Source organism: Sorex araneus, chromosome 5 (assembly GCF_027595985.1).
Source record: "Sorex araneus isolate mSorAra2 chromosome 5, mSorAra2.pri, whole genome shotgun sequence".
NCBI classification, from domain to species: domain Eukaryota; kingdom Metazoa; phylum Chordata; class Mammalia; order Eulipotyphla; family Soricidae; genus Sorex; species Sorex araneus.
The window spans coordinates 4,036,352-4,049,612 of NC_073306.1; the positions used below are offsets into that span (position 1 = coordinate 4,036,352).

At 58.5% G+C, this 13,261-nt stretch overlaps 1 protein-coding gene across 1 annotated transcript in view; it reads left to right on the plus strand.

Moving 5' to 3' along the window:
* The window catches only part of UBE4B (ubiquitination factor E4B), an 87,155-nt gene that overhangs the window by 17,746 nt on the left and 56,148 nt on the right, over positions 1 to 13,261 (plus strand). Inside the window, exon 2 of the mRNA XM_055138596.1 lies at positions 7,030 to 7,216. Coding sequence (XP_054994571.1) covers positions 7,030 to 7,216 — 187 coding nt within the window. The remainder of the gene's footprint in view (positions 1 to 7,029; positions 7,217 to 13,261) is intronic.

A 13,261-nucleotide genomic window follows, 5' to 3' on the forward strand; every position in this document is an offset into this window, starting at 1 on the left:
GGTTACTCCTGGCTTTGCACTCAGGAATTACTCCTGGCGGCGCTTGGGGGACCATATGGGATGCCGGGGATCCAACCTGGGTCGGCCGCGTGCAAGGCAAATGCCCTACCCGCTGTGCTATCGCTCCGGCCCATGCTCTTGGTATTTCTTCCTGCTGTCTGGGTGGCTCTGCTGCTCCTGGGAGCTCACTGGTGGCTCCCCCGCTTCTCTCTTGGGCCATTGAGCCCCTCTTGCATTGTTCTTGGGCGGGGGTGGGGGGTGGGGGGCGGACCATGCCCTGCGCTGCTCAGGGGTTAGTCCTGGCTTGCCCGTGTGCCGTGCTCTCCTCTGGCCCCAGCCCCTCTCAGTTCTGAAGTCGGGCTCCAGCGTTGTTCTTGCATCTGACGCTTTCAGGTCTCCCCCGCTGTCCCTGAGGCCTTGTCCTTTGCTGATGTCCTTTCCCGGGGCCCCGTTTCAGCGCACAGCCACGGATGGTGACTTTGGCGTCCTGTCCAGGTCTCTGGGGCAGCCCTCCTGGCACCGTGCCCATGCCAGGCTGTTGGGACATGCTGGGAGCCACTTTATCCCCTCCCCCCCACCAGCTGCCGTACTAGTTCTGGGCGCATAGGGCCTCAGGGTCAGTGCCCGCGATCTCTCCCCCGGAATGTTCTGCACCCCGGAGGACTCCTCCGGCGGCATCGCTGCCCCTCGTGGCTTCCCGTGTGGCGAGGCCCCTTTTGTCCAGTGCTGGGAAGTCTCTGCTTTCGCTTGCAGCCGCGTCACCCCGAGCAGGTCACTTCACCTTTGGGTTCCGGGTCCTTCTCTGTGTCAGGGAAAGAAGCATCCCAGCCTGCCGGGTCCTGAACATTCGCGCCAGGCACGCGGGAGTGGCCCCGGGAAGCGCCAACCGGGTCAGGTGTGGCTCTTGGTCCCGCATTTAGCCGCTTGGAGGAGCCAGGGGCTGTGGGCAGCCGGGACGGCCGTGCCCCCTCCGAGCCTGGGCCTGACCTGGCCGGGAGAGGCGGTGAGGCGTGTCTGGGTTTGGTGAGGTCTTTGGCGGGAGGCGAAGTCACTGCCTGCGGCCCCTGGGTCGGACCCCGGCATCCCACTAGCTCCTGCCACACTGTGCCAGCTCCTTGGCCCACAGCAGTGACGCTGGAGGGGAAAAGTTTCTCATTTTTGGCCTCATGTGTGTCCTGTGACTGAGTGTGGTGTATCGAGGGGCCACTCCTGTGGCTCAGTGGTTAGAGCCTCTGCCTCCGGAGCCTTCGGCCTCTCCTGAGCCCCAGCACCACCCCACACTGCCGAGTCCCCCTGCCCCTCCGCCCCCGTGATCCTACACCCCAAGCGTGTGGACCCCCGTATGCTGCTGCAGCAGCGGCAAAGAGAGGGGCGTGGGAGGGGCGCTCGGGATGGCTGTGGAAATGGCAGGACCTCCAGGACTTTTGAGGGAAAATAAGTTTAAAAGTGTAAATTTTCGGAAGGAAGCTGGCTGACCAGCGGGGAGCACGCGGCCTCACAGCTGACCCGGGGTTTGTCCCCTGAGCCCCGCCAGGACTCACCCCTGAGCGCAGAGCCAGAGGAAGCTCTGAGCACCCCCGGGTCTGACCCCGAAAACAAGCGAGAAAGGAAGCTGGTGAGTTTGGGGTGCGGCTGTGCTGGCCTCCTTTAAACGCGCTTATTTGGGGCTTCTGTTGTTGGCCTGGGAGGCCATGGAGGCCGGTCCCGCCTCCGGCCCGGTCACCCCGGCGCTATCGCCAGAGGGTAGGCCCAACAGGACGCATCCGAGTCAAGGCTCTGGGCCTGAGACCAGGCCAGGGTAAATACTTGAAAACGTTTTTCTTTTCACTGAACTTATTTATGTCTTTTTGGGTAGAAAAGTAGGATGCCCTGATGGAGTGAGCTCGTCACTAAATTTGAAACAATGCCTTGTGGGTTTATTCCTCTCCACCAGCTGCTAAAAATAAACCAGCTTGGCCCGTGCTGTGCCGGCCCCGCGGTGGCCGAGCGCGGCCCTTTCTGTTTGGAACAGAAGCTGTTTTGAATCTATTTCAGTTCCCCAGGAACGTGAGGGTAGGAAGTGTTATATCGGGAAAGAACAATTTGGGGAAAACCCAGTTTTCGTGTCAGTTGTGAAATAACCAAAACAGATGAGATACTCTAGGAATATGACCGTAGCCAGCGTGTGCGCGGTTGAATTGTGGTTTAAAATAGAAATTGATAACGTTGATTTTTTTTTTAATTTTAATTTTTAGGACAGAAATTGATAAACTGATTTTTTAAAATAGCCCTTTTATCTGTTGGGTGCTTTCTCTTGGACATTTGAGAAAATTCATTTTAAAAAGAATTGAAAAGAGGCTGGAGGGATAGTATGGCAGGGAGGGCGTTGGCCTTTCACGCAACCGAGTCCGGGTTCGATACCCGGCACCCCTTATGGTTCCCCGAGCCCCTCCAGGAGTGATCTCTGAGTGCAGAGCCAGGAGTGACCCCGAGCACAGTTAGGTGTGGCTGAAAAACAAAATAAAAGTCAAATAAAAGAACTTAAAAAAGGATTCTGTGCTTCCTGTGAAGTGGAGGGAGCCCAGAAGGAAAGCTTGAGTCGTGTCTTGGCGTGTTGGGGCTGTTTCTGTGTTTCTGTCTCCTGTTGTGTTTGTGGTCAGAGGGAGGTGGCTTCCTGCGGGGACCGTCCTGTCCGGACAGCGCCCTCTGCTGAGGGCCACGGGGTCGTGGCTGGTCTCCCTGTCGCTCCTTCCGGGCCCACCCTGCCTCTCGGTTCCTCAGGGAGGGCGAGGAGAGGGGTCTTGGCTGGTGATGCTCAGGGTTTGCCCTTGGCATCGCCAGGTCCCTCTGGAGTGCCGGGGGTTGAACCAGGGTTGGCCTTGGGCAAGGCAGCCTCGCACCCACAGCCCTGGCCCTCAGGGCTCACTCTCGGGGGTGCTCAGGGACCCGAAGTTCCGGCCGACTTGGGCCCGCCTGGTGCCGGCAGGGCCCGCCTTGGCCCGCGCTCACCCCTCTCTCGCTCTCGGGCCCAGTCTCGGTTCTTCAGTCCGTTGGGTTTGGCGCGGTTGCTTTTCTGTTTTTGGACCACAGCCGGCAATGCTCCCGCCTGGGTGCTCGGGGGTGACTCCCACAGTGCTCACTTCGAGTGGGGAACTGGCCTGAGGCCTGGGTGTGTCCCACAGAGTCTGGGTGTCGGGCCGGGAGGGGAGGGGGCGCCTTGCCTGAGCGAATGATGCTGCTCGTGCCCGCAGTGAAGTTTCGGCTCCGTGCATGTTCTGGTCTTTTGGGGTGGGGGTCAGGCCACCCCCTGCAGAATTCAGAGGTCGCTCCGGGCAGGGCTGGGGGGACGGTATGTTGTGCCAGGGTCAGCCGCGTGCACGGGCGGTCCCTCACGCCCCGGTACCGTCCCGCTGGGCCTCACAGCAGCAGCGGAGTGTTTCCCGCGTGGGGGTCAGTGGATTATGTCCCGTGTGGGGGTCAGCGGAGTGTTTCCTGCGTGGGGGTCAGCGGAGTATTTCCCGTGGTGGGGGTCAGCGGAGTATTCCCCGTGGTGGGGGTCAGTGGAGTATTCCCCGTGTGGGGGACAGCGGAGTGTTTCCTGTGGTGGGGGTCAGCGGAGTATTCCCCGTGTGGGGGTCAGCGGAGTATTCCCCGCGTGGGGGTTTTCGCGGCACTGCTGGAGCGGGGGCAGGAAACGGGGAAAGTGGTCGCTTTAAGGAGCTGCGGGGGGACGGGAGGGGGGGTGCAGAGTGATAGGACAGTGGGGAGGGCGTTTGCCTTGCACACGGCTAACCTGGGTTCAGTCCCTGGCACCCCATAGGGTCCCCTGAGCACTGCCGGGACTAACCCCTGAGCAAAACAAAACAAAAAAAGCTAAAGATGGGGTGGGGGGTGCGGGCGGAGTGGGGGGGCTGCCTTCCGCCCTGTGAGCCTCCGCTGTCGGGTGGTCTCAGCTGCTGTGGCCAGAGACGGCGCCGTTGGGCCTCCGGCGCTGGTTCTCTGGGAGAACAGATTCTGGAGGGGGTTGTGGGGGTTCCCCCAGCGCTGCCCCTTAGCTGGGCAGATGGCTCACGGCTGCCTCAGTTTGCTCCGTCTGAAACGGGCGTGATTGATGCCCCTGCGGCCAGGGCGAGGGGGCAGGCGCTGACTCACGGCGCCCAGAGTGCCCCAGCGCAGCCTGCACCCGGGTTTGTGCGTTTGCTTATTTAGGTTTTGGTTTTCGGACCACAGGGGTTGCTCCTGGCTCTGTGCTCAGGGATCACTTGGGGTCGCTGGGAATCAGACCTGGGCCAGCTGTGTGCGAGGCCAGGGCCTCCCCACTGCCCATTGCTCTGGTCCCTCCACAGCCGGGCCCTGCCCGCCGCTGCAGGGTCTGACCTGCCTAACCGGGTACCTTGGCTCTGGGAGGCGGGTGGGGAGACGGTGGAGAGACGGGTGGAGAGACGGGGCCGGGCGAGGAGCTGACGGCCTGCGTGACACTCGCCCGCCGTGCCCCTTTGCCTTGGCCGTCGTCCTCACTCCTGGTGCAGAGGGCTAGTGGCCACCACGCTGCCGCCGCTGCTCTGTCGGCTCCCCTCAGGAGCCCCAGCTGCTGGGCTCCCTTGGGGTCAGGGGTCATTGGGGTCTGCACCCATGGGAGGTTTGCTTCTGTGTGTGCGTGCATGGGCACCCACCCCTCACACACACACTCCACACTAACTCACACCACACACACCTCACACCTCGCATGCACATACCTCACACACACACCTCACATACACACCTCACACACACACCCCACACACACACCCCTTACACACATAGCTTATATCACACACCTCACACATACACCTCAAGCACACACTACACACACACACCTCACACACACACCTCAAGCACACATCCCTCTCACACACACACACACACACCCCCCTTATACCACACACACCTCACACACATATCTCAAGCACACACGACAAGCACACACCTCACAGACCTCACACATACCCCTCACCCCCCGTTCCGCACAGCTTATACCACACACACACCACACACCTCATACATACACCTCAGGCACATACCTCACACACCTCAAGCACACACCTCAAACACACATCTCACACACACACACCTTATATCACACACACCTCACAACACACACCTCAAGCACACACCACAGGCATACACCTTAAGCAGATACCTCACACACCTCATACACACACCTTATACCACACACACCTCACACACACCTCAAGCATACACCTCACAACTGACATACACCTCAGACACACACCTCAAACACACCACCCCTCAAGCACACACCTCACACACACACCTTATACCACACACATCACATATCTCGCACACACACCTCATACATACCTCAGGCACACATCTCATACACACATCCCTCACACCACACGCACCACACACCTCACACTCACCCACCCACCTCACATACACTCTTCACACACACCTGACACCACACGCACCATACACCTCACACACATCTCACACTGTACCCACCATAGATACATCCACCATACACAGACCTCACACGCATACACCTCACACACACACTTCACACATACACACCTCTCACACCCACACCTACCTCACACACATACCTCTTACACCTCACACACTCGTACCTCTCATACACATACACCCATATCCACCTCACACCCACATCCACCATTCACGCACACACCTCTCTCACACCCCCCTCTTCACACACCTCACACATATCTCTTATATACACACCTCACACACACCTCATACACACATCCATCTCACACACCCACCTCTCACACACACACTTTCTAGCACACTCCCCACAGACTCCTCACATACCACACACACCTCACATATACACCTTTCACACCCACACCTCATATACACTTTTCACACCCCCCCCACCTCACACATTTACTTCACACACACATCGCACACACACCTCTTCTCACACACCATACTTGCCTCACACACATATATCTCACACACCCACACCTTGCCCACAACAACCTCATACACTCCCACCTCACACACATACACACACACCTCACACACATACCTCTTCACTCACACAGACACGCACACACATGCACACCTCTCTCTCTCTCACACACACACACTAAGAATCTGGCTGGGGGCTTGAGTCTATGTGGGTTCTCACTCCCAGGCCAGTGGGAGGCCCCCGAGAGTTTTTGGCTGCTCCTAGCTGGACACTTGCTTTTGAAATGTGACATGTCTGAGGTCTGCTGGGTGTGTTTGTGGTCACCTGGGCACGGAGGGATGTGACTGTCGGGAAGAAGTCACAGATTGTATTTAAAAAGCAAATCCCCTGCTCCCCCACCCTGGAGAACCTCTGATCAGGGGCCAGAGATGGCTCCGCCGGCTGGGGTGCGAGCCTGGCCTGCGGGGACGCCCGGATTCCGTTCCTGGCACACGATGGCCCCCCAGCACGGCGCGGGAGGAGCCCTCGGCAGTGCTGGGTGTGGCCGCCCCCAGAGAAAAGCCAAGAAACGGAGCCGTGTGTTCCAGAAAGACACGGCGAGGCTGTGTCTCCGTGTCACTCGTGTTTCTCTCCGTGCTAGTGGGCTGTGGGGGCGGGAGTGACAGTGCAGCGGGCAGGGCCTGGCGTCGCCCGAGCCGCTCCTGAGCATCGCTGGCGTGGCCCGAAACAAACAGAAGCGTTCGGGGCTGGAGCAGTAGTCCAGCTCGCCTTGCCTGGGTTCGACCCCCGGCGTCCCATCCCCGAGCGATCCCTGAGCGCAGAGCCAGGACTGAGCCCTGAGCACTGCTGGGTGTGACCGAAAACGGGGGAAAAAAATAAAGATTGTGAAATGGTGCTTGGTCCCAGGTGATGCCAGATGTGTTAGGAACAAGCGTTAGTGTGTCTGACGACAGGAAGGTGCGGGGAGCCAGAGGCCTCGTCCACGGCGCCCTCTGCAGCCTTCCATCCGCGCTGGCCTCGGGGGTCCTCTGTGCGGCCGCCCGCCCGGCCGGGCCGCGAGACCGTGTTTGCCCGGCGGCGAGTGCCCTAACGTGCCTCTCCCCCTTCTGCCGTAGATCCGACGGAGGCGCCTGGCACGGCTTGCCGGGGGGCAGACGTCCCAGCCGACCACCCCGCTCACGTCTCCCCAGAGGGAGAACCCCCCAGGCCCGCCGCTGGCTGCGTCCGCCACGGGGCCTTCGCAGAGCCTCGGCCTCAACGTCCAGAACATGACCCCAGCTACCTCCCCCATCGGCGCTGCAGGTGAGCGGCTTCTGGGGCACTTTCGGTGGGGGGCGGGGATGGCGCCGGGGTTGGAGGCCAAGTCAGTACCCGGGGCTTGGTGAGTCTCGATCACTAGGGTACGGGATCGTTTCCTCCCCTGCGCTTCTGTCTCGCTCGCGAGTGGCGAATCGAGGGGAAACTTGTTCTGCTGATGTTACCGCGGGTGACCCTTTCAGGGCGAGCAGAGCCTCTGGTGACGGCTTCCCGGCCTGCCCTGCCCGGGAGGGGCCACTGCTGGGTGCAGTGACTCCTGACAGCCCCCGAGAACGCGGGACGCGGGCGGTGGTGACAGTCATTCACACCCTTAGAAAATCCGTCCTCGGAGTCACTTTTCCTGCGGACACTGGAGCAGGGCCGTCCCTGCCGGGCTGTCTGCGACAGGCGCGGGGCGGTGTTTCCACTTGGCGCCCCTGCTCTGGGCTGCTCTGCTCTCACCCCTGCGGCGGGATGGCAGGAACCCAGAGCCCGCGCCCTGCCCTGCCTCAGGCTCCACCCGGACCCCCTGAGGCTCCAGACTCCCCCGCCCGCCTCCTCCTCGACCCTCCTAGTTCCTGGAGGAGCAGCCGGCCCCAGGCCCCTCTGGAAGCGGCCGTGCAGTTTTGGCTCTGCCCCAGGCGCTGCCCCCCTCCCGGCCACCTGGAGCCTTGCCTCCAGCCCTTCCGGTTCGCAGCGTCCAGAGGGGGGATCCTGCCTGGGAGGCCCCCCACCCCCCAGCCCCATCCGTTTCCTCCCCTGCCCGCCCGTGGCTGCACCCTTCGCAGCTGAGCTTCCGGGAGGAGCCGCGTGCCGGTGCAGCCTCCTTGCCGTGGCTTCTCCCTCTTCCCTCCCCCCCCCCCAGTTTTCAGCTCTCCCCTCCCCTCCGCTTGGTGGTGGCCTCTTTCCCTTTCCCCTGATGCCCGCCTGCCTGCACTTGGGCCTTACGTCCAGTCGCCTGCCCTCCCCTGCCTTCCCTTGCCCTCTCCTGCCCTCTCCTGCCCTCTCCTGCCCTCCCCTGCCCTCCCCTGCCCTCCCTTGCCCTCCCTTGTCCTCTCCTGCCCTCCCCTGCCCTCCCCTGTCCTCTCCTGCCCTCCCCTGCCCTCCCCTGCCCTCTCCTGCCCTCCCCTGCCCTCCCCTGTCCTCTCCTGCCCTCCCCTGCCCTCCCCTGCCCTCCCCTGCCCTCCCCTGCCCTCCCCTGCCCTCCCCTGTCCTCTCCTGTCCTCTCCTGCCTCTCCTACCCTCCCCTGCCCTCCCCTGCCCTCTCCTGCCCTCCCCTGCCCTCCCCTGTCCTCTCCTGCCCTCTCCTGCCCTCCCCTGCCCTCCCCTGCCCTCTCCTGCCCTCCCCTGCCCTCCCCTGCCCTCCCCTGCCCTCCCCTGCCTCTCCTACCCTCCCCTGCCCTTCCCTGCCCTCTCCTGCCTCTCCTGCCCTCTCCATTCAAGCTCCAGCTCCTGTTCCCCAGCCCGTCCTGAGGTCCTCTCCCGGGGCTCCTCACAGATGGGAGTGCGAGCTCCCTCCCTCCCCCTCCCTCTCTCCCTCTCTCTCCTTCCCCCTCCCTCATCTTCCTCTCTCCCCCCTTTCTCCCTCCCCCTCCCTCTCTTCCCCTCCGTCTGTCTCTCCTTCTCTTTCTTCCCCCATCTTCCTCTCCCTCACTCCCCCTTTCCTTCTCTCTCCCCCTCTCCTCTCTCTTTTCTCCGCCTCTACCTCTCTCTCCCTCCTCCTTTCTCTCCCTCTCTCTCTCTCCCCTCTCTCCCTCTACTTTTTCTCTTTCTGTCTTTCCTTCTTTTCTTCCTTCCTTCATTTTTTTTTTTTGAGCAGGGGACCACACCTGTTGATAGGGGTTACCTCTGGCTCTACACTCAAATTACCCCTGGCGGTGCTTGGGGGACCCTAGGGGTGCCGGGGATCGAACCTGGGTCCGTCACATGCAAGGAAAGTGCCCTCCAGCCCCTGGGCTCTTTGTTCTAGCCGCTTCCGCCCACACATTTTCTAGTTGCCCCCGCCCGCAGCAGGGCCGCACAGTGCTCTCTGAGGGGGGCGCAGTGGGTGCTCGGCCTTGACCTTTCATCATCTGCCAGGTTGCACGAAGCGTTTGAGACATTGTGTCAGTGAATCCGTGGGGGTTCCCGTGGGGCCACACCTGGTGGTGCTCCGGGTTACTCCTGACTCACTGTGGAGATGCTTGGGGGACCATATGGGGGTCAGCTGCGCTGTCCTACCTGCTGTCCCGTCTCTTTGGCCCCCAGGCTTGGAGTTCCTCATTTCAGTTTTTCCATGTGTCCCTCTGGTCACTTCAAGCCTTTGATCAGCGTCCGTGAAGATACTTTATTTTTGGGGTCACACCCAGTTGTGCTCAGTACTCAGTGCTTAGAGTGTGGGAGGCCCTGGGGTCTGTTCCCTATTCCATATGCTTCCCCAGAGCACTGAGATGGGAGTAACTTTTTTTTTTTTTTTTTTTGGTATTTGGGTCACACCTGGCGATGCACGGGGGTTACTCCTAGCTCTGCACTCAGGAGTCACCCCTGGCGGTGCTCAGGGGACCATATGGGATGCTGGGAATTGAACCTGGGTCAGCCGCATGCCAGGCAAACGCCCTACCCCGCTGTGCTATTGCTCCAGCCCCGATGGGAGTAACTTTTGAGCACCAGTAGGCCTCAGAACCAAAAAATTTGTGTGAATAGGAATTTGGTCCCTTTGCTATCCAAAGGGGGTTGTCACTCAGCTCTCCAGTGCTCAGAAGATATTCTTACACAGATAAACCCACAGTGCAACTCGACTACCCAGAGCGTGGCAGCGTTCTTGCCAGGCTGTGTCTGCTAAGGGGACGTGGGTTTGGGCGTTACGTGCGCGCAGCCTCCCTCCTGCAGATTGCTGCAGGGATTTTCCCGTCTTCCCAAGAGTGGGAGGCGGTGATGTCTGTGTTTGAGTCTTGATTGTTTGTGGCTTCCAGAGGGAAGGGGAGGGATGATATGTAATTTGTGTGTGTGTGTTGGCGGGGGTGGTGTGAGGTGTATTTTTGAGTTTTGTTTTTAAATTGAATTACAGAATTGCAGTTACTTGTGATTGAGTCTCGGGTGTACACATGTTCCAGCGTCAGTCCCTTCACCAGTGTCCACTTCTCTCCGGCGTCCCCAGCTTCCCTCCTGCCCCCCACTGTCGCTGTGGGCCCTCCCCTGACCTCTGCCCCAGTCCCTCTCCTGCTTCTGCTCTTGGTCTGTCCCGCTTCCTGTCTGCGTTGGTGGGTGTATGGTCGGGACACGGTGATGTTTTCAACACGTACAACTGCTGGCCTTGCTTTGTCTTCAAGTCATGATATTCAGTTTATTCTGATTTGAATAAAGTCAGCACAACTGTCTCTTTTTTGGCTGAAGAAAGGAGCCGGGAAGCGGTCCTGGGTGGGGGAGGGTGAACAAATAATGAGGAAACGCGCCAGAATCAGTGACTTCTGGGAAGAATCACCTGACTTGGCGGATCCGGCCATCCCATGGAAGCTTCTGGACAAAAAAGAGCTCGGCTGCGATCCTTGATGTCTTGTAAAAATCCCTCCCCGCCAGCACGATACTGCAGGCTGGCCTGGAGTGGCGCGTAAGCACAGTCAGAGGTCCTGGCATGTCCTGTAACTAGAACAACTGGGTTGTAGGCAGGCGGCTTTTTTTTTTTGTTTTTTTGCTTTTTTGGGTCACAGCTGGCAGTGCTCAGGGGTTCCTTCTGGCTCTGCACTCAGGAATTACTCCTGGTAGTGCTCAGGGGACCTTATGGGATGCTGGGAATTGAACCTGGGTTGGCCTCGTGCAAGGCAAATACCCTACCTGCTCTGCTGTTGCTCCAGCCCCTGCAAGCAGGTTTTTTTAAGCAACTCTTTATAATTATCATTGTGATATTGGGGCTGGCTTTATAAATCATACTTTTTTTTTAATGTGTATATCCTTTTTTTAAAAAATTGCAAATCATGTATTTGTGAAGGATTATGTGCAAAGAATTCTTCCAACTCAGTAGTTCAAAGGGAAGAGATGAAAAGGATTTGAACAGATATTTTAACAAAGAAAACATTCAGCGAGCCGTGAAGTATTGCCGATGAGCTCATGAGAAGCCGCTCGCTGTCAGCGGGAGATGCAGATGCGAGTCACGCGGCTCCCTCCGCTGTGGGGAACACGGCCTGGTGTGGCGTGAACAGCCGCCTGCTCTCCTGCTGGGGCCGCAGCGAAGGTGGCATCAGTACTTCAGATAAGAGCTTGCCAGCTTCTTGCATGTTAAAGCACTTCCCCTGGGCCTGTGTAGGGTATCGACAGCGCGCAAAGGGTGCCGCGACCCGCCTCCCCGCTGGGAGCAGCCCGTCGCTGAGAACAGCTCAAGTGCTCATCGTCTCGGGAATGGGTAAACAAAGTGTGACCTGTCCAAACAGAGGCTCCAGTTCAGCAACGGGAAGTGAACAAGCAGAACAGCCACGGTTTAGATAAGCCCGAAACCTGTCTCTGATGGAAAGAAGTCACACAGAAGATGGTGGGGGGTGGTGTGTGTGTGTGTGTGTGTGTGTGTGTGTGTGTGTGTGTGTGTGTGTGTGTGTGTGTGTGTGTGTGTGAGATCACATGATTCCTTTTATTTTTTTATTTTTGCTTTTTGGGTCACACCTGGCGATGCACAGGGGTTACTCCTGGCTCTGCACTCAGGAATTACCCCTGGCCGTGCTCAGGGGACCATATGGGATGCTGGGAATCGAACCCCGGTCGGCTGCATGCAAGGCAAACGCCCTATCCGCTGTGCTATTGCTCCAGCCCCACATGATTCCTTTTATATGAGTTAGGTTTTTTCCCCTTTTCTTAATTGATCACTGTGAGATACAAAGTTACAAAACTGTTCACGGTCAGGTTGCAGACTTGCTGTGTTCCAACACCCACCCCTCCTCAGTGTAGGATTCCCACCTCTGATGTACCAGCGTCCTCACGTCCCTCCCGCCCCCTCCTACGGTGTCTCTGGCAGGCACTCCCCCTCAGTCTCTCAACCTTCCTTCCTTCCTTCCTTCCTTCCTTCCTTCCTTCCTTCCTTCCTTCCTTCCTTCCTTCCTTCCTTCCTTCCTTCCTTCCTTCCTTCCTTCCTTCCTTCCTTCCCTCCCTTCTTCCTTCCTTCCTTCCTTCCTTCCTTCCTTCCTTCCTTCCTTCCTTCCTTCCTTCCTTCCTTCCTTCCTTCCTTCCTTCCTCCCTTTCTTCCTTCCTTCCTTTCTTCCTCTCTCCCTCCCTCCCTCCCTCCCTCCCTCCCTCGATTTCTCTCTCCCTCTCTTCTTTCCTTCCTTCCCTGTTTCTGCGGATTTGTTTCCTTCTTGTTTTGGGGCCGTGCCTGGCCGTGCTCAGGGCTTGCTCCTGGCTCTTCACTCGGCAGTCAGGCCTGGTAGGGCTTAGGGGACCCCAGGAGGTGCCAGGGATGAAAGCTGAGATGTCCGTGCCCAAGGCAGGTGCCCTACTCACTGTACTACTGTTCTGGCCCATGAACTTTTTGTTTTGTTTTTAAATTTTGTCAAGGGCCAGAGTGGTAGTGCAGCGGGTAGGGCATCTGCCTTGCGAGCAGACAACCTGGGTTTGAGCTCCTGCGTCCAGTATGGTCAATTTCACGTGGGAACATTTTTTATAAGTTTCATTAGCAGAAAAATGCTGCAGAAATTTGCAGGTTTTTAGACGTTAAACAGTACACTATGCGCAAAAGCAACAACAAAAATTGCCAAGAGGAATCAGAAAATATTTTGAAAGAATATAAATAAGTTTTGGAGAAAAATTTTTTATAATTGAAATGCCTTTTTTGGGGGGAGTGTTGGGCCACACCTGGGGGTACTCAGGGCTGACTCCTGGCCCTGTGCTCAGGCATGGGACCCGGGCTGGCCGTGTGCAGGCAGCACCTTAATGCTTGCGCTCGTCTCTGGCCCCAGTACCTTTTTTTTTTTTTTTTTTCACTTTTTGGGTCACACCCAGCGATGCTCAGGGGTCACTCCTGGCTCTGCACTCAGGAATCATCCCTGGTGGTGCTCAGGGGACCATATGGGATGCTGGGAATCGAACCCGGGT